Source organism: Eublepharis macularius, chromosome 12, assembly GCF_028583425.1.
Source record: "Eublepharis macularius isolate TG4126 chromosome 12, MPM_Emac_v1.0, whole genome shotgun sequence".
Taxonomy (NCBI): domain Eukaryota; kingdom Metazoa; phylum Chordata; class Lepidosauria; order Squamata; family Eublepharidae; genus Eublepharis; species Eublepharis macularius.
In genome coordinates, this window is record NC_072801.1 from 42,368,059 (window position 1) to 42,389,333 (window position 21,275).

Sequence of the window (21,275 nt, forward strand, 5' to 3'; positions counted from 1 at the left end):
TACAGCGACTATAGACTACACTCTTGGTTACTGTAGATATGCTCCTACTGAGTAGTTACATGTTGCTAAAGATCTCATATTAATTAATTATGTTTTATTTCAGAAAGATTTCATTCTCTGTGTTTGGCTTTATGCTAGTTTTCAATTTTCTACTACCATACTTTATTATATCTGTTGTCCTTGAATGTCTTGACTTTGATCAAATTGTATTTTGCTAAGTGAATGTCCTTGCTGTTGATTATAATGTCTTTACTTGTAGTGTGTATTCCACCTTGGATCTCAGTGAGAAAGGCAGACTATAAATAATAGTAACAATAACTGTGACTTGAATGCACTTTCTCCCTCCACACTTTCTGGCACCACGCAGAACTGTTCCAAGTCATAACTTGGTGCAGTAGATAGGGTTGCCAACTTCAGGTTGGAAAATTCCTGGAGAATTTGGGGGTGGGGCCTGAAGAGGGTGGGGTTTAGAGAAAGGAGGGGCCTCAATAGGGTATAATGCCATAGAATCCATCTTCCAAAGTAGCCATTTTCTCCAAGGAAATGGATCCCTGTTGCCTGGAGATCAGTTGTAATTCCAGGAGATCTATATTCAAGTATTGGTATAAGTAAACCTAGCCTTTTCACTTTAAATATTGTCACACAACGTTTTTGCTGTATTTTTCAACGTTTACACCATAGTCCAGCTGTATTGCACCACCTGGAGGTTGGCAACCCTGGCAGGAGATTGTAACAGGAAGAAAATGCTCTTGACTGAACATAGAAGCCATGATGGAACATAGGGGTAGAGAGAGAGTTTTTTTGTCATCCTATCCAAGTTGAGGCAAAGACATTCTGTTGCTGAAATGAAGTATACAGGAAGCAGTGCAAAATGGCTCCTTATATCTCTGTCACGTAGGAACAGAGCCTGGAATGATGGTGTCTGGGAGATCAGGTTTTGGAGCCTGGTATGGAACAGAGCCCACAGAGACATAAGATGACTCTTGTCAGCTGATAGGAAGAGCCCAGCTGTGTGCCTGATGCCTCCATGAAAGGCCAAGTGGCCATATTGGGATACAGCAAACAGAAGAAGCTCTCAAACCGTAGTAAATAAACTGCTGCCTTGATTCTGGCCCCTCACCAGGGAATTTTACTCCATATCTTGGAAATCTTGAGCCAAGGGTGGGAACTTCAGGCCAAACCTGAGGCTTGGCAACTCTAGGAAGAGTCCAAAGTAGCATGTGCCTTCTGGAGTGTGTGAATGGAGAATCTGCCTCAGAACTCTTTTCAGTGTCATAAATGGTTCTGAGACATCTTTCAGTTTATATGGAAAGCCATCCATGCTGAAAGTAAGTGCAAAAGATTCTGATTGTTGGTGGTTCTCCAGGGTCTCAGCCGGAGGCTTCTCCCCTCACCTGCTACCTGACAGGAAGATGTCTTTGAACCTGGAACTTCTGCATGCCAAGCAGATGCTCTACCATTGAGCCACGACTCCTGATTGGATGCATGTTTGGCCCAGACCATCTAAGTAGTGTTAAATGTTACACACGATGAGTCCCTTCTACAATTAAGTCTGCCAGTGATTCTTGATAATCTATTCTGCAGAGATTGCTTTGATTTCAGGTTCTCCTGCTGGGAAGATCCTTGCTTCCTTTTAAAAAATAAAAAAAATTAAAAACAGAAGCACATTTGCATTTTGTCACTCTTGTTTGCCGCTGTGAATTCACCAGTGCAAACTTGTGTAGAAGATGAGTGACACATAAGAAGACTGCATGAAACTGGTGCTAGGTAAATATGTTATTTGGGCTGATTTGCATTTTGAAGGCGAGGTGCAACCTGGCATACATATTTTTCAGCTACACTTCGGTTGAATTTCCGAAGTGTGATGGCTGAGACAGCAGAAATGAAGATGGACTATAATCTAATCATGAGAGCGGGCTTGCCAAAATCCTTTTACGAAGCAAGAGCTGCAAAGTAGCAGTAAATAAAAGAGTGCCTCTGTGCATGGACCGAAGACCCGTTCATCCACCTTGCTACTCCTGAGTCAGCTACCAAAAGGATTCAAATGAGAAAATGGAGCTGACCATTACTTTTTGACTTCTTGCTTTGGAAATATCTGCCAAATGCAACCAAGGCAGCCCTTGGCAACAGCAACCTTTATGTTAAGAGGATTTAGAGAGTGGGGGGTTGTGATTAGAGCTGTGGCTGTTAATCTTTAATTGACTATCACCCATGCAGTGTGCAACCTTATAACTTAATGCCCCCCCCCCAACAACAAGCAAAAAAAAATTAGGACACAATGTAACTTACCAGACAAGTCAATTTTATTTATATAGGTATATGTATGATAACATGCATACAACAGACATGCATTCAGGCATGCATTCAGATTGAACCTAGTGGTTGTCAGCCAAAATGTTAATGATTGGTTTATGTATGTATATATTATGTATGTATCCAGAGGAGTTAGCCGTGTTAGTCTGTAGTAGCAAAATGTATGTATGTTTGACATTTATAGTCTTGCCTTTCTCACTGAGATCCAAGGCGGATTACATAGTGTGAGATTAGTACAATCAGTATCAAGGACATTTCCATACAGTGTCAAGGACATTTCCATAAACAATGTCATAGGATTTTACAAAGACGTAGCGTTAATAAGGATCCAATACGGGGTGAAGAATTGCTGAAACAACATAATTCTAGGATTGACATTAGACAATATGAAGCACAGGTAGTATATAGGAGTACATATTCAAAGCAACAGCTAATATGTAAGGCAACATAGTGGTGAAGTCTATGGTCCCTAACTCATTAGCGAAACATCTGAGACTCGCTCCCTACAATACTGCCCTCCTATGTGAGTAAAAAGCCTTTTTGAATAATTCAGTGTTGCATTATTTGCAGAAGGCCAGGCACGTGGGGGCTGTTCCACAGGGTAGGGACCACCACAGAAAAATCCTGTGCACAGGCTGCTGTTAATTTTACCCATGTATAGGCTGGCACCTGCAAGAGACGCTGTTCAGATGAGCGAAGCTGCCGTGGAGGGACACAGGGAGGGAGGAGGTCCCATAGGTATGTTGGGCCAAGGCCATGAAGAGCTTTGTATGTAATAACCAATACCTTGAATTGAGCATGGTAACTGATAGGTAGCCAATGGAGTGACTGAAGGATAGGAGTGATGTTCAAGCTCCTGCTCGCTCCTGCTAACAGTCGAGCTGCAGCATTTTGCACTAATTGGAGCCTCCTAGTTAACTTAGATGGAAGACCAATGTATAGTGCATTACAATAGTCAAGCCTTGATGTTACCATAGCATGGATCCAGGTGGCCAGGTCAGCTGTGTTGATATAAGAAGCCATCTTCCAGGCTAGAGTGAGATTATACTAAGCATTTTTTGCAGCTGCCTTAACTTGTTTTTCTAGTAGTAGTGCTGAATCCAGTATAACCCCTAGGCTCTTAACCGAGTCTGCAAGGGTCAGACGAACTTCATTGAAAGTGGGGAGAACAATGTCTTTCAAGATCTGTCTTCTTAACAAACATCGCTTCAGTCTTGTCTGGCTTCAATTTCAATTTGTTATTTTTCAGCCATTTCACCATGGTTGACAGGCAGCGATCTAAGATTTCTACTGCATCCTGTGGGGACCTGGATAGCAAGATACAGAGTTGGGTGACATCTACATGTTGATGGCATCCCATTCCATAGCTGGGAATGAGTTCTCCTAAAGGTTTTATGTAGAGGTTGAATAACATGGGAGATAAGATTGCGCCCTGCGGAACCCCACAAGATAGTTCCCAATCTGGAGACAGTTGATCTCTGACAGCAACCCTTTGAGACCGTTCCATGAGAAACTATTTAAACCAGTCCAGGGTACATCCTGTGATGCCCACCTCTGTTTCTAAATGCCTCAACAGGATGGCATGGTCAACTGTGTCAAAGGCTGCCGATAGATCCAGGAGGAGCAATAAGGAGGCATGGCCTTTGTCTATATTCAGACAGAGATCATCCACTAACGCTACTAGTGCTGTTTCTGTCCCATGCCCTGGTCTGAATCCAGACTGGAAAGGGTCTAGAGCACTAGAGTTTCCCAAGAAAATCTGGAGTTGGTCAGCTGCTGCTCTCTCAATCACTTTGCCCAGAAAGGGCAGATTAGAGACTGGACAATAATTGGCCACATCAGTTTTGTCGATGGTTTGATTCCTGCTTGCCGTGTGCCACTATTTTAAGGGTCTGGGAGAGAAGTCTGAGATCTGGGATTTTATTCTCGGGGCAGGTTGAGCAATGAAAAATAACTCTCCACTGGCTTTCAGAAACTGCTGACTAGGAAGGGTTTAACCCCCCCCCCCCCCGCCGATCTCTAAAAGTTCTGAATGGCTCCTAATATTTGTAGATTATTTCTGGTGTGTGTGTGGATGGTGTTCCAGCTAAGAATAATAGAATTAGCATGACAGTTAAGGATTGGAGAGATCTGCTAGTTCATTGAAGGATCTTGCGCCTATCATACCCTCTCAGTATAACCTGCTTCACAGGGTTGTTGTGAAGGTAAAATAGGAGAATAGATGACTATGTATGCTGCTGTGAGCTACCTTGGACCTAGAGGAAAGGGAGGATAAAAACTGGATAGATCTTAAACCCAGCAGCTTACCAGAGAGTAATGTATAATGTATGTGCAAGTACTGAATCATAGTTTAAAGCAAAAAACAGTGGCTGGGAGTCACAGTGGCTAGCTAACAGGAGCATGGTGGCCTCATCCCTTTTCTTGAATACTTAAATGGGTGGGTTTGACTTCCGCCTGGCCGTTTCCTCTCCCCAGACAGCTCCTCTGCCCACTCACCACGCTGAGATGGCAGATAACACTGCTGCGGTTTCATGCTCTGTTGTTTGGTTGTATATGGGCTGATTCTGTTTACCAGACAAGCTTGCTGCACCTTCCACCCACGGTGGCTGTAGAGTCAAACTTCCCCTTGCTTCGCAGAAACCGCACCAAGAACCCTCCGTTCCATTGCAGTGGGGGAGAATGGAGAGGCCTAGGAAAGGGGATAACTTGAGGGGGCCACATTTTGCTAAAGGAAAGGAAATTAATCACAATATACTGCTATGCTCTTCCACCCAGTGGTGAGAAGTTCCATGGACAGTGTTATGAATTTTAGTTTTTCTTTTGGTGGATGAGTGGGACTTCCGTAGCATTTTTGTATGCATGTGATAACTGTTTCTTTACAAATATATATATAAACATGAGCATAGAGGTACATACAGGCGCTCGGACAGATTGTGCCAGTCTGGATCCTCTCCAGGTTGGTTGGGAATGCTCTCAACCTTAATGGGTCATTGAGGAAGCCCCTTATTTTGGACATCAGGGTCATTGTGCCACCCCTGGAGTGCTCTTGCGCTCTGCAGTGGGCCGAATCGGGCCCATTTAGGGCCTAAATTGGCCCATTGTGAAGCGCAGGAGCTTTCCAGGGCCCTCCCGGCAGCACTCCTGGCAGGGCCCTGGAAATACTTGCCTTTTTCTTCAGACCACAAGGCAAGTCCCTTAAGATTCACAAGTGGTCTTCCACTGAGACACTGACCAGGCCCAGAGCTGGCTAGCATCAGTAAGGGAGCTGTGTCATGTCCCCTTTGATCATGCTATGCGGCCTGTGTTCCTCAACAGGACCAGTGTATTAAAATGGTAGATTGAGTACTGCATGGTGCGTTAGTGTTCATATATATGCACTTGTATGCATGTGCAAGATAAATAGGGACAGATGGGAATGTATGTAGGGGTGCCAACCTCTAGGAGATCTCTCAGAATTAGAAATGATCCCCAGCCTACAGAGAAGGCAACCCTAAATGTATGCTTGAATGTCTCTTACGTTTTGGCATAAGCATGTATTGGAAAATATTTCAAATGATCAGATAACTTTGTTTTTGTGGTTTATTTAAAATTCTTTCTGGGTTGCTCACTGATTCTCCCCCCTCCTCTTTGTTTTGGTCATTTCTCTCCCTGTTTTGGTCATGGAAAATAGAACGATTCTTTAACAGTTCAGGTTTCTCTAAGTTATTGCTGATGTATATTTAAAAATTCTTTCATAAAACCCCTATGATTAAAGGTTTAGGGTTCCAGTTGTCTAGAGGTACTGCTTTGTTTAATAAAACAAGCCAGTGTCTGGAATGCAAATTGCATGTGCAGGAGCAATGTGCACTTATGTGTAGACATTTATGCATTTATTCTGTTTACCTATGCCGTGTATCTGTTTAATAAGGACCTAGGACGTATCAGAATAGAACTACAAATATAATAATCAAAGCAACTCCAAAGTAGGGGTGTGCACCCCCCCCCCCCCCCACAAATGGTAAATCGGAAACATAGGGCTACCAATTTTTTAATTAGCCTTGGGTAAAAATGGTAACCCTGACCCTATGGTAGCAAAGGGTGCAGCAGTTTACAACGATTTCTCAACTATTGAGTATATGTGCAGTTTTTCTTAAATCAAACAAAGAGATGTATACTCTTTTGAATTTTGTGTGATTTTCACTTATGTACATTTTTAAAAAATTCTGTGAGCTTTCTAATCTATAATCTGTTTTTCCTTCAGTTTTTATCTGTGCATTTAAAATAAATGCTAAATTGAAATGTTACGTTCTTGTGTTTGAGGTGTGATATAAACATTTTAAATAAATAAATCCGAATCAGAAATGACTTTGACCCTTATTATCTGCTTCTGTGTTCCGTGGCTCAAATGAGCAGTCTGCTTTTTCAGAGTGAGTAATAAGAATTTATGAAAGCTACCTTTTGGTGAGTGAGATCAAAGGTCCATCAAGCTGAATGTTTTAAAGAAGTAATTCAACATATTTCTTTACAAACTGATGTACTGTTTATTCTGACTGATAGTGGCTGTTTATTGTCTCAGGAAGGGATCTTTTTAATGGGAGATGTGGGGAATTCAAATCTGGGACATTCAGCACCTGACACTGTGAACTGCAGCCACTCTGAAAAGCCCCCACGTTGTGTAACAGCTGAATTAGCTCTGAGGATAAAAGATCTTTGAGCAGCGGGCTCTCATATCTTAACCGTGAAATCCTAAGCAGAGTTACTCCAGTCTAAGCCCATTAAAATCAATGGTCAGGTGTAACTCTGTTTAAGATTCCATTGTTAGTCATACAAAGGCCATCAAGTCTAACGTCACCTCAATGGTTATCAACCTCCATGTGGTGGCTGGAGATCTCCTAGAATTACAACTGATTTCCAGGCCACAGAGATCAGTTCCTGAGAGAAAATGGCTTTTTGAATGGTGGACTATGTGGCATTACACCCCACTTGAAGTCTCTCCCCTCCTCAAATCCCTGCCCTTTCCAGGTTCCACCCCCAAAATTTCCAGGAATTTCCCAACCTGGAGCTGGTAAACTCTGTATTTCCTTTGTCTGTTTCTAGATTTGTTTCAGTTTTGGAAAGTGGGCTTGTGTTTTTTCTCATCTGAAATTGCCACATCTAGATAAAGAGATGTGTGTGCGGTGGGGAGAGCTTTAGACAGTATTTTGGGTGCTTTCCTGTGTATTTGTGAGCATTCTTAAGTTCTTACCCACTTCAAGCCTTTGGAAAAGTGCAAAGATACAGATTTAGACAGTTTTATTTACAAATTTAAGAATAGCCTGATCTTCCCATTAAAAAAAAAATTCCTTAGAAAAATTAAAAATGACTGCCCAAGGCTAATTAAAAAAATAAAACAGCCATTTCCTTTGTTTTCCTGCAATCCAAACTCCACCAGAGGATCTGGTAACATCCTTGACCATCTGATTTTCTGCTTTTTTGTTGTTGTCAAATTTACAAGGAAATTTATCTAAGGAAGAGGAATTGAGGGGGCAAGAGGCAGAAAGCACGTGTGCAGTATCCTGACTGACTCATCAACGCCCAGCCCAAACCCCTTGACCTAGAAACATGAAATTTGGGGAGAATGTTCCTTTCATAATGTAAACACCCACTAAGAAGGAATTTTAAGAAATTTGCCCCCTAAGGCAAATTTTACCCTAAGGGAGTAAAAAGGGGTAAAATGGGTTTTCCCAAAGGGATACAGCTTCCCTATGTGGATGGTAGGTTGCTGCCTGCTTCCCCCCGCCCACAGCCAGCTCGGCCACTCTTCCCTGATTGGACCAGCCTTTCAAGGTCATTTGCATATGTGGCCTGCTTGATCCTCACCCTCAACATTCTAAACAGTATGCAGTTGCTATTGGGAGTCATTGAATGTGTCCTGAGGTAAAATGCACTTCCCACTCTTCCCCTAAAAGTTCACTAGGGTTGCCAATCTCCCTGTGCGGCCTGGCTTTCTTGTGTGGCTCGCAGGCTCCTGCCTGCTTTCGCTCCTCTCTCTCTGATTGGTCAGCTGTGGAACTCTGTGTTCTGAGGTAAAAATCAGGTCAAGGAAACTGCAGACAGTTGAAGAAAGGCAGTAACTGGATTTAAAGTAGTTAAATACCGTAGCGAAGCATGGGTATCAAGCTAGTTTTATATAAAACAGTAATTTAGGAATTGTAGGAGCAATGTCTTTATGTTATGCTACAAAACAAAAAATACAATAAAATAAAATATAAAGAAGCTATATTTTATTGCCTTTTAAAAAAAACAAATACACTGATCACTTTAAAGAAAGGAAATCATTCAGTCACTGGAAAGGCAGAATATACATTTTCTTAATAAATAATAATTTACAGAACAGGTTATTAGAGGAAGGACTAAAAAAAATATTTTTACATTGTTTCTTCCACAAGTTTTTTTTTTTTAAAAATATGCCTATAAATGTGAAGTTTGCCAACTGAAAGTGTAGGGAAGTCTGTACCATGAGCTGGTTCATATTTTGATATAGCAGGTGCTGTCAGATACAGAGTATCTGCTTAGAGTTTAGCAGTGAGTGTACTGTTTAAGTATTTTTGCTGTTTCCTCAGCTATCAGAGGGGATAGGCCCACTGCTAAATTTCTAGAAGGAAAGGTGCTGGCATTATGATGTACAAAATTCCAGAGAGAACAGCCATATTAGTCCATGACAGCAATACAAAAATAAGGATATAGACAAATTAAGGGTTGAAATGTCTATTTATTGTTTATTTAACTACAGTTATTTCTCACCTTCCTGCCTCTGCATTCAAGGTGTACAATTCAATATAATTGCCTACAATATGACACCAGACTGTAAATTATTTTTAATTGATTATTTTATTTAAGTTATTTACAGTCTACCTTTCTCACTGAGACTCAAGGTGGATTACACAGAGCCATTATTTACATTTTTTTACGTGTATATACCTGTCAACTGAAGTTACACTTCATGCACCTGATGAAATGGGCAAGAACACTTATGCTATGGTAGAGTTGCAAATATTCAAATGGGACCTAGAGACCTCCAAGAACGGTGCTCCAGCATATACTGCAACCAGAAGATGATGACCCACCCACAAGCTAAGGACACTGCTTTGGGAGATCCCATCAAGATGTCCTCTGCCTCAGAGGGAAGACGGACCATTGGATATTCACTGTGAAGTAGGGTTGCCAGCCTCCAGGTAGTGGCTGGAGATCTCCCGGAATTACAACTGATCTCTAGGCCACAGAGATCAGTTCACCTGGAAAAAATGGCTACTTTGAGGGGTGGACTCTATGGAATTATGCCATGCCAAGGTCCTTTCCCTCCACAAACCCCACTTTCTCCAGATTTCTTCAGGTTTCACCCCCCAGATCTCCAGAAATTTCCCAAGTTGGAGCTGGCAACCCTACCGTGAAGGGTCCTTCTCTGAGGAACAGAGGACATCTTGGGCCCTCCCAAAGTCATCGTCATAAACTTCATATTGTCTGTTCACTTCAGTTAACACTTTTCCTGTTGTCTTCTACTTATCTTAAGCTTCCTGTTTAATTGTTATGCTTCCTGTTTAATTATTTAGAGTTCTTCCTTCTATATAGACTGGGGTCATTACTGCTTGCGGAGTTACCTTAACTGAGTAGAAGGGTGACTCCCACCAGGAAGACAGGAAGCTGAAAGAATTTGTTCCTGCCTCCCTGATTGGAGGGTGGGAATCACCCAACTTCCAGGTGTTAGCTGGTGATCTCCTGGAATTACAGTTGTTCTCCAGGCCACAGAGATCAGTTGCCCTGGAGAAAATGGGTGCTTTGGAGGGTGGACTCTATGGCATGAAACCCTGCTGAGTTTCCTCCCCTTCCCCAAACCCTGCCCTCCTCAGACCCCCCCCCCAAAATTTCCAGGAATTTCCCCACCCATAGTTGGCAACCCTATCTGTTAGTCTTTAAACAGCCCCAAGACCATTGTTTTTATTGGTACGAACATTTCCTTTCAAAGAAAGAGAAATTTCTAAACATAAGGAATTCCTTGCTGGATAAGCCAATTGCCTTTAGAAGCTCATAGAAAAAAACATGAAAGAAGCAAAGAAGAACTGGATATGATAAAATGCCTTATAAGAATAACGGGGTGGGGTGGGGGCTTGTAGAAGTATACTGTTTTTAAAAAAATGTGTTGCAAAACTGTCTAGCAATGTAAAATGCATTCACTTAATTGGTAGAAGTTGCCGGAAATATTTATACAGTTACATAAATAATAAAGTTTTAGGTGGGCAGCCGTGTTGGTCTGCAACTGAACAGCAAGGTACGAGTCCAGTGGCACCTCAGAGACCAACAAGATTTTTAGGGTATGAGCTCTGAAGAAGGGATCTTTGATTCTCGAAAGCTCATACTCTGGAAGTCTAGTTGGTTTTTAAGGTGCTGCTAGACCAGGATCTTGCATGTCGTCTTCTGTGTGCATGTATGTGAAGGTATGAGTATGGATACCAAATTCCTGTTCAATGGATTAGCTTGCCATTTATGCCCTGTGGTTGCCAAGGTGTGTTTTGAACCGCTGATAATCAAGTCAAGTCAAGCAAGCCTTTATTGGCATATATAAAATTTTAAATAGACTCCATACAAAATGAGATTAAAATACAGATAGGAGCAGGGCAACAGTGCAGCAAAACCAGTACAGAATATTACTTGTCAGGGCGTATAGCCATGGCACTGTAGAGAAACTTAGCTACTATTTCAGTTATTTCCCCATCTGGGTTGTCAAGAACTGCTGATAATAGCTTTTTCAAATATATATAATCAAAAGAACAAACACTTTCTGATTTTTTTGAGTCTGTGGTGGGATCAGATAAGCTATACAGTATGCATTGGCAAGAGGAGAAAGACTTTGGTGAGGTGTATAAATAGGTGCAGGAGAGAGTGTCTTCAGACAGGAATCCATTGTTCTCAGAAATGGAAGTTACGAACATGTCCCTATTTTTATGAGGAAGATGTTGGTGGATATGATTCACAAGCGGATGTTTTAACTGCTTGACTGGGGGACAAATATCATGCGAACAGATCATCAGAGAAAGTTTTATTGCACATTGTGCTTTTCAGTGGAATCAGTTCATATTCTGCCTTAAAGTTAGGGAAAATCAAATCATCAAGTTAGAGAAAATCAAATTAGTAATGAAAATATATTAAAGGGGCTGATTCAAAACAGTCGTTTTTCCACTAATTGGATATGCCATAACTTGAAGACACATTAGAATGTGTGAACAGATTCCCCATAAAACTACAGTGTGCAAAAAAATTCTGATTGCAGAGGTGTACTCTTTAGGGCTCATACAGTGGGAAACAAAATGCTTGCAAAGACTCAAAGATGGATCCCTGGAAAGTTTCCTTGAAGGCGGCCCTCTTTTCTACTATGACTTAAGAACTCTGCCATTTCCATAAACACCCCCATACCTCCCTTTATGAAAAAAAAAGTCTTGTTCCATTTTGAAACTTAATGGCAAAAGACTTACTTGTTTTGCTTTAGCTTCCTGGAAAGGTGCAAAATATGCGGGCTGTGAAATACGAAGGTGTCTTTTGCCACAGCTGCTTGTCTTTGGAGATATCCTTACATATACACAGGGCTTTTTTTCAGCTGGAACACAGTGGAACGGAGTTCTGGAACCTCTTGAAAATGGTCACATGGCTGGTGGCCCCGCCCCCTGATCTCCAGACAGAGGGGAGTTTAGACTGCCCTCTGTGCCGCTCTGCGACATGGAGGGCAATCTAAACTCCCCTCTGTCTGGAGATCAGGGGACGGGGCCACCAGCCATGTGACCATTTTCTCCAAGGGCAACCCGCAGAGTTCCACGACCTCTTTTCCCAGAAAAAAAGCCCTGTATATACACACACACCCAATTATTACTGCGTTCTAGCCACCTAGTCACTGACAGTAACATTTTGGGTTTACCTTTGGAAGTTCTGAGCAGAAATATGTGCATTTCATTCAACTACCAGATGACTAGGGATTAAGAGTTCTGGCCTAGGAGAGTCAGACTTGAAAGAAGACAATGAAGGAATCTGATGTGAAACTTAAAAACAGGCTGCATTAAAATGTAGAGGAGTGCTTCGTCTCTTAAAGAAAGAAAAGAGATGCCAACACAGTCTCCTAACCTTAAACATACATAGATAAGCTTTGGCTCCTCAAGGGATTGCTTGGGGGGGGGGTGTACTCTGTACATGGTCAGAGGCATTTTAAAAAAAATGAATTCATGTGAATTGTTTTGAGCAGCAGCAAATGGCATGTCAGTCTTCTCTGCTTCTAGCATTCTCTGGATCGTGGCCAGGAAATGCAAAGTTTGTGGCTTCATCTGTTTCTAGGTGAACTTCAACTCAACCAAGCATGTAGGCAGAGACCACACAGTTACACATTGCTGGTGGTTGCAGTTGGGACTATGAAACCACAGCTGCAGCACAGGTATTAAAAGCTTCCCCCCTCTCCCCCCTTCCCCATAACCGTGACGGCTAGACAGTTTTTCTAACAGCATGCCCCAAGTGCCACTGATCAGTGGCTTTAACCTTTCCAGATATAGGATTAACTGAGCTTACAAGCACATGAGAGGAAGTCATGAGACATTAAAGTCATGTGGCAGGTAGGGGGGAACTGGAGCCATGACCCTACCAGTGTTAATGCTAGTAAAGCAGGCAGAAAACTAAAAATGTTCAGGGGTCAGGAAGCACTAGCCCAGCACCAGGAGGTATACTATAGTGAGAAACAAGAAAAGGACCATCTCCATGGAGGAATCCTTACCTTAGCATCCTTCTTATCCTTTCAACATGTGTGCAAAGAGAGGCAGGAAGAGTGGCATCTTCATATTCTATGCAGGAGGTCCTTCCAAAAGTCAGCAAAAAAAAGCTATTCTATAGCCAGTCCCAATTACTGGGTTGTTTTATTCACTTAATTGTGATGGCCTTTGGCCACATGCAATAAATATTCTGACCTTAAAAAAAAATCTGAAGAATTACTTGGTCCCCTCCATGACTGGGTAAAATTCAGATGCCTATTTCATAACTCATATGTTGATTAATTTTATGATAAAATGATCTATCCACCTGTAGTGGGCATAACTCCTCAGAAAATAAAGCTAGGTGCCTCAACATTGGCCACTGGCATCAGGATGATCGTGGCACTTGTAGTGCCAAATTTGAAGGGAATTGGAACATCCTCACCCACACAAGCTCCAAAAATCCCCCACCAGCCCTACTTTTTGCACTGAAGGCTATGGTTGTCTCTGGCAGACACAACTTGTCCTACACTAAAGCTAGGAGCCTCGAAATATGCCACTAGCTTCAGAATGATTATGGAAGTTGCAGTGCACAAAGCAAAGGGTATAAGGACATCCTGGCCAAAGTTATCTCCAGGAAAGCCACTCCTCCTTAATATGCAATAGGAACTAAGGTTTTCTGCGGCAAGTGTGATTCATCCGAAAATAAAGCAAGGAACCTTAAATTTGGCCACCAGCTTCAGCATGATCATGGCAGTCGCAGTGCCAGAGATGAAGAGAATCAGAACATCCTGGCCCACATAATCTCCAGAAAACACCCCCTCCCTCGCTTTCTGCATTGTAAGCTATGGTTGTCTATAATAGGTGTAACTCATCAGAAAATAAAGCTAAAACGACAGCTGGTTGACAGCTTCCTTGGCCTCTCAGACCCTGTGTGGTGTAGTCGTTAGAATATTAGAGCAGGATCAAGGAGATCCAGTGTCGAATCCCCACACTGCCATGAAAGGTTGCTGCCTGACTTTGGGCCATTCACTCACGGCCAGATCTGCCTCACAGGGGTCTTGTGAGGATAAACTTGGAGGACATTGGAATAATGTAAGCTACTTTTGGTCCACTCTGAGGATAATGGCAGCACAAACAAGAAGGATGGAAAATATTCCCTCGTTTACAAACAAAAGGGAGTTTAAGAACCCCCCTTAGCTATCACAGCCAGTGTGGTGTAGTGCTATAGTGGTTACAAGTAAATGACGAGGCAACTTGATTCCCTCATTTAGGGTGTGATGTTTGTTATAAATTTAATTCTGGCTGCAGCTTGCTGTTGATTATTCCAGTATTGCTGCAACTCTTTTAGCAGGAGGCAGAACTTCTCATTTAGTATTCAAACATTGTTATCATGAGAACAGCCAGGTACAAGGTTGGTGAGTGGAGCAGGCAAGGGTGGCGCCTAATAATCTATAAAGTTTCCGCAGCCCAAACGCTGGTGGTGCTCTCCCCGGCAGCCTCTCCCCTATGGACCAGTTACATGATGGGGAACCTGCAAGGACTTGTGGGGACTCTTTTCCCTGTATCTCCTTCCCCACACTCAGGGCTTTTTTTCTGGAAAAAAGAGGTGGTGGAACTCAGCGGGTTGCCAGCACAGGGGGCAACTCCTGGCGGGAGGTGGTGCCCCTGGTACCACATGTGTGCACACTCCCAGGACTGCACAATGATGTCACTTTGGGTCAGCTGGAACAAGGGGGGATTTTTTAAAAGTTTAAATCACCCTTGGCAAAAATGGTCACTTGGCTAGTGGCCCCACCCCCTGATCTCCAGACAGAAGGGAGTTTAGATTGCCCTCTGCACCGCTGAGCAGCGCTGAGGGCAATCTAAACTCCCCTCTGTCTGGAGATCAGGGGGTGGGGCCACTAGCCAAGTGACCATTTTCAAGAGGTGCGGAACTCCATTCCACTGCATTCCAGCTGAAAAAAAGCCCTGCCCACACTCTTTCCTCTTTCCATCCTCCTGGTAGACTCCATATGCTCACCTTTCCCTATGATCTTCTCTTCTTCAATCCGATTAAACAACTTTCTTCTATCTGCCTCCCATCTTCATCAATATTTCCTAACCTTGAGAGGTAAGTTAGGCTGAATGTGTGTGACTGGATCAAAGTCACCCAGTGAGGTTCCACAGCAAAGTGATAATTTGACCCTGTGTCTCCTAGATCCTACTCTGAAAATCTAACCAGTATACTGCACTGGCTTTTGTGGAGGGGGGGGGCTGCTGTTGAACAGCAGCGTGCAGCCAGGCTTTTATGCAAGTCATATGGTATCAAGATGTCCAATGGTTGCTTCTGGGCCTGGCCCCAATGACTCTTCTCTCGAAGGCCAAAACAGGCCAAAACAGCCCTGGAAAGGGCCCTGCCCCCTCCCCCTGCCTTTTACTTGCTAAGCCTGGAATACTGGCTAAACTGTTATGGTTGGCCTAGCTGCAGATGTTTCTTTTATTATTTGGGGTTTTTTTAATGATTTCAGATTTTTCTGCAAACTTGGGGCATTTTTCAGATGTGTAGGATGATTTGTCTTGTCTGTTTGTAGTTCCAGTCACCGGTTTTAAGTATTCTCATATCAGGGCCACTTGGCAATTAGTATATTGGATATACACAGGAGCACCTTGCACAATGGATTGAGTGCTCTGGCATAAATCTGTCTATGGTTTGCCCTTGGATTACTGGCAACTACTCACCTCTTAAAGCATCTCTTAAGAAGCCCCATCAAAATCCCATCAAAATCTTTGCCCCATCAAAATCTTTGCCTGATGTTCCCTTCATATACTAGTTACTCTAGCACCCACACATACCCCTCCAAAATACCTTAACTTTTCATTTTCATTTTTAACGAGACATATTTGGTTCCGTACTGAGCCACATTTGGCTCTAGAGTCACACGTTACAGACTCCTGATTTAAGGCTTTAAAGGGCAAATCCAACACTTTGAATTGGGCCTGGAAGCCGGATCAGTTCTTTCAGTATGGGAGTGATAAGCTCCATGTGGCCTATCCTTGTTACCAGTCTGAGAATGCATTGTGGATCAGCTGAAGTTTCCAAGCACCTTTCACTGGCAGCCCCAGGTAGAGTGCGTTAGAGTAGTCCAGTCTAGAAGTCACCAGGACGTGAGTAAGAGTGGCCAGATCTTTCCTGTCCAGAGAGGTGTGCAGCTGCTAAACCTTACATGTTGCCACCTTGGCCCTGTTGCCATCTGGACATTCAAGAGTAATGCTGGGTCCAGGAGCACACTCAAACTGCAAACCTGAATTTTTAAGGGTCTTATAGCCAAGACAGGTTGAACACCTATTATATTTCCAACCAATCTGACACAACAAACCTATTTTTGTTCTAGATGAAATTGTGTATTTTATGGCCTGGGTTTTACACATAAACAGTGAAAGCCTGAGCAGAGTTACTCCAGACTAAGGCCATTGAAAGTCACCTTTCTGGACTGATTACTGAGTTCATGTATCATTGATGTATTGTTGTTGCTAATTTATACAGATATAGTTTTTATTTCGTATTTTATATTTGTCATTTGAAGCCACCTTCCACTTCAGACTGTGATTGGTGAGATGTACCATTTACATTTTTTAAATAAATGAAGTTTAAAGATCAGAAGGAAAAGGAAGGCAGTGGGCTTTGAAAGTTGGGAATCTTGCAGTGCTATCTAAAGCTGAATTTACCCTTCTAACTGTTGACATCCGTGGCCTTAGAAGGGTGTTATCTCTGTTTAGGACTGTGCCATTGGAGAGGAAAAGCTGGGAGACCATGTCGTATATCTTTTTGATTAGGCACCAGAGGTGATTCCAACACCTTAAAAATGGATGGGGAACTGTAAGGACCAGAATTGTCTTTTTGTGTCATGTGTGTTGTGTGTGCTTGCCAAGCGATGGCACTCATCTGCAATCAGAAATTCCAAGACTTTTCATGTTCTTGCCTATCAAAACCCTTCAAAGAAAGCTTCTGAACACTGGGAGAAACAATTGCAACCTCTGGGGGGGATTGTGTTGTCCTGTCTCGCTCGGGTGTGAAAAAGAATCCAATTTAATTTTCTTTTGGCAGAATTGAATAATCTTTTTTTTAACCCCTCTCAGAGTCATTGAACAGACAATTGGTGAAAAATCCCTAGCAAGGGAATAGCTGTCTCACGTAGTTAGGCGTACCCCATCTCCCATGTCCCCCCTTGTCACAGCCATTCAGTATAACTTGAGAGCTCTTTCAGCGAAAGATGTCCTCTTGCTGATATGCCTTTGGTAACCTCAGGAGACAGGTTCTCCATTCTCATAAACATACCCAATATGTTCTTTCAAGGTGACACAGAAGTTCAGGGCAAGACTTTGGCGAGAGTTGATGATTTTGTCAGGGCGTTGATGGGTGGTGGGTCAGCCCCTCAAGGGAGAAAAGGGTTTCCACATCCTCTTTGTGCCAGTGTTGTCATGTTCATAAAGCTGGACTTCAAGATTATTCTCTTCGAGATGGCATATCTGAACTTGGACAGGAAGCTGTCCACATACACTGAGAGTGCATGCTATCCATCGTCTTCCCGATAGGTGCAACTACTGTGTTTGGCAGCGTGATTTCCAGACATAGCATTGTTTGGGTGTGAGACGGAATTAGTGGTTCTTTGAGAAGAGTGTTGGTAAGTTGGGAAGGAGTCAGCAGAATGTTTAACTATTGAAAAAAGAACCCAACTGTCATCAAGAAATGTTGAACAACCTCAGCCTCAAATAAAAGGAAACCTGAAGGAAGAAACCTACAAATCTTGCCTCTCTTTCCTGATGAGTGATTTTTTGAGTGATTTTTTTCCACCATTTTGCTTGTTTTCTCCATAGGAGGGTGATCACATGTGCCATGATCTTTTTAGTGTGATGTTTTTTGGGTTCTACTGATTGATAGACTACAGGGAGGGGAGCTATAGGACCATGGAGCCTTGATAGAGATGGGGTACTGTCCCCATCACAAAAGTCCTTTTAAAAACATACACTGGGAGTGCATGCTATCCATCATCTTCCCAATAGGTGCAACTGCTGTGTTGTATGAACAGTGGCGACGTGTATTTTCTGTGCACGTACAGCCTTGATAAATGTGAATGTGAACTCTGAAAACCTAGTGGGCAGTTTGTATGTAATGAAGCTGTATACATGTGGTACACAGTCATGTTGCCCTGTTCACACAACATGGTGACCACATGTATCAAGAGGATTGTAAGCAGCATGAAGTCCTGTTACGCACAACTTGTATGCTCCTGGTATGTATGATTGTAATGTCTGAAAAGATATAACATTACTTTTGAAAGTAGAAATGTGATATTTGTGAATGAGTAGGCCAAAGAGTGTTATAGCGTATCAAGCAGGGGTATCAAATGGTGCACTCAGCTGAAGAATCTGATGGTGAGCAAGGAGGTGAAGATACCAAGAGAACATTTTCTTTTGGGGAAGGGCTACGGAGCAGCTGTTGCCTACTCTCTATTGGGATTCCTTTGTGGCCCAATTTATATGGCAGTAGGGGATATGCTTGCTAGTGATTCTTTCCTTTACTCGTCCAGGAAGGATAAAGGAACTGCATAGGTGGGGAAAAGACATGGTTCTTTCCTATAGAAATATTGCCAGTAGGAGTTTATGTCAAAAGTGACCACAAAATATCATCTACCCACCATTCCACAGAGCTCAGTGACTTTCTGACTGAATTACCTTAATGTGCTCAAAGTGCTGTCTTTGAGAAATTCTCATAAATTGGTTCAGAATGCAAGTGACAAGAACAAAGTGTTATGAGCACTTTGCCCCTGTTTTAACACAACTTTAGTGGCTTCTGAATCAAAGTGCTGGTTTTGACCTTAGTGACTCAGGGTTAAATTACCTCAGGAACCACTTCCACTAAAACTCTGGTCAGCTGGAGATGTCTTCCATGCTGTGTTCTGGTGTTTGGCAAGTGGGTTCTTGTGGCAGGGGCTGCCGTAGTGGAGAGTCAGACACTAAGACTCTGGCACTCCCTCTCCCAGGATGAGTCCCATTCCTGTTACATTTTAGAAGATCAGCAAGTAAATTGATGGATAGTGTGATGGCTGCTTCTTTATCCTTTAACCTCCGTTTTGTATGCCGGAACGTGTATTTGCATTTTTAAATGCTTCCATGAATGATTGCCTTTTTAATTGTAAGCTTTGTTGGCTGTATTATATTCTAAAAGGGGTGAGTTGATACAAAAGTTTGAAAATTATGAGAATACAGCCCTCACCTGCTGTTTGTGTGTGCACTAGACCATGGCATCCACGTGGTTATTTTATCTCTGTGTTATGAGAGTGGCATTGCTGGGTGAGCCAGAAGGTGATGAATCAAGGTTTCACAGCATTGTGCTTATATAAAAGGTTGCCTATTAGAATGGCCTCCATGCACAAAAACCGGATTCAGGCTCTTCCCCCTGCCCTATTTTAAAGAGAGAAAAATTGTGTGAGTTGTGTGGCCTGTCTCTCCACCATGCAAAAAGTGCTGCTGCCCAGAAAAGCATCTGAATCAGGCCACAGAGGGGCTTATCTACACATTACATTGTCCTCATCTTCTCCCCGCATATGCCTATTGCAAGTGCCATCTTGGGAATTTAATTCCCAGGCATACTCCAAAGAATGTGGAGAAAAGGAGTTTAAGTCTCCCCATTGTACTGTTTATCCAAACTGAAATGGCCCCAGGAGGCTGTTATTTGCCCTGTTGGGGGTTCCACATGTATTGATAGAGTGCATCTAGGGTTCCTCATTGGTACCATTTCAGATCAGGGAAAAAGTATGGGGGGGGGGTGTAAGTCCCTTCTTGCTGCATACCCTTGTCCTGATCTTAATTTGGTCCACATGTACCTGGGAATTAAGTTCCCAGCACAGAACTCACCCCACATATCTGACCATGTGGGCCCAAGGAAGACCAGGGAGGAAACAAGGGAAATATAACATGTACTTAGGCCCCAGAGTGGTCAAAAATTGTATAGGACTTTAAAGATCAACATTAGCACCTTGAATTGAGCATGGAAACAAACTGGGAGACGGTGTAGAGTGATATGATCCATATGACCCAAAGTCTCCTATTGCCATTTTTATGCCTTTCAGGGATTTCCTTTTTCTTTCTGTTTATTAGGGTGAACCTGGCTCTTGCCTATACAGAGCTCACAGAGGAACTGTGCCGCCTGAGGAACCTGAGTTCTCTACAAAGCCAGATACTTCGGACTCTTATGCAAGAGCAGGTCATCAATGGTGGTGAGTATAGCACAGGTGGGGAAGGAGGTGAACTTAGGGTCACCTATGTCCAGGTGGGACTCAAAGATCTCCTGGAATTCCGACGGGTCTTCAGGCAACATAGACCACTTCCCCTGGAGAAAGTGGCTGTTTTAGACAGTGAACTTTGCTAGGGTCCCTCCCCTCCCTAAATTAAAATTTGTTAAACTGTAGCTGACAACCCTAGTGGGCATGTGAAGGATTCAAAGCTGTTTAAAGCAGTTTCAGGTCTAAAGCTATGACTGTGGATAACTTACAGTTCCTAAAGATCAGGTACATGTGTATGTATGGGGGGGGGGACCCTACTGAAAAGGAAAAAGGCAGCCCCCATCTTCCCGTCCTGCAACCAAGCAGAAAGAACCATAAATGCAGAAGAGGGGCACTATAGCAAAGCAGATACCTTGAATGATTCAAGAAGTGCACTGTGCAGCAAACCTAAGTGATGTTTCACCCTCCTCGCCCCCCATCCAAAGTCAATAATCAGTTTGACTCGACATGCCCATATATGGTGATCACTTAGACCCAAAACATGAGCAAAACCCACCATCCGGTGAGTAACCACAGAAGCTGAGAGGCCCTTCCTGTGGCCTGGAGTGGGAGAATTCCGCTGTGAAGTTTGCCCTCTTCCTATTAATAATACCAGCAGCTGATACCATGGTGGATTCATGTCCACCATGGGGATGTGTTTAGCCTGGAGAGGAGACAATTGAGAGGTGATCTGATAACTAGCTTCAAGTACTTGAAGGGCTGTCATATGAGGACTTCGCTACAGCATTTAACTACTTTAAATCCAGTTATAATACTTATGGGTATATAACGTTTTTCGTTTATGTTTTTTGTTTTTTGAGATGGCAACTCTAATGACCTTTTAAAGGAAGACTGGGAGGTGCATTTTACCTCGGGACATATTCAGTGACTCCCAATAACAACTGCATACTGTTTAGAATGT

At 42.9% G+C, this 21,275-nt stretch overlaps 1 protein-coding gene across 1 annotated transcript in view; it reads left to right on the forward strand.

The window, feature by feature from the left end:
• TBKBP1 (TBK1 binding protein 1) overlaps positions 1-21,275 on the forward strand; it is a 56,668-nt gene that overhangs the window by 26,958 nt on the left and 8,435 nt on the right. Inside the window, exon 7 of the mRNA XM_054995347.1 lies at positions 20,190-20,308. Within this exon, the coding sequence (XP_054851322.1) occupies positions 20,190-20,308 (119 nt within the window). The remainder of the gene's footprint in view (positions 1-20,189; positions 20,309-21,275) is intronic.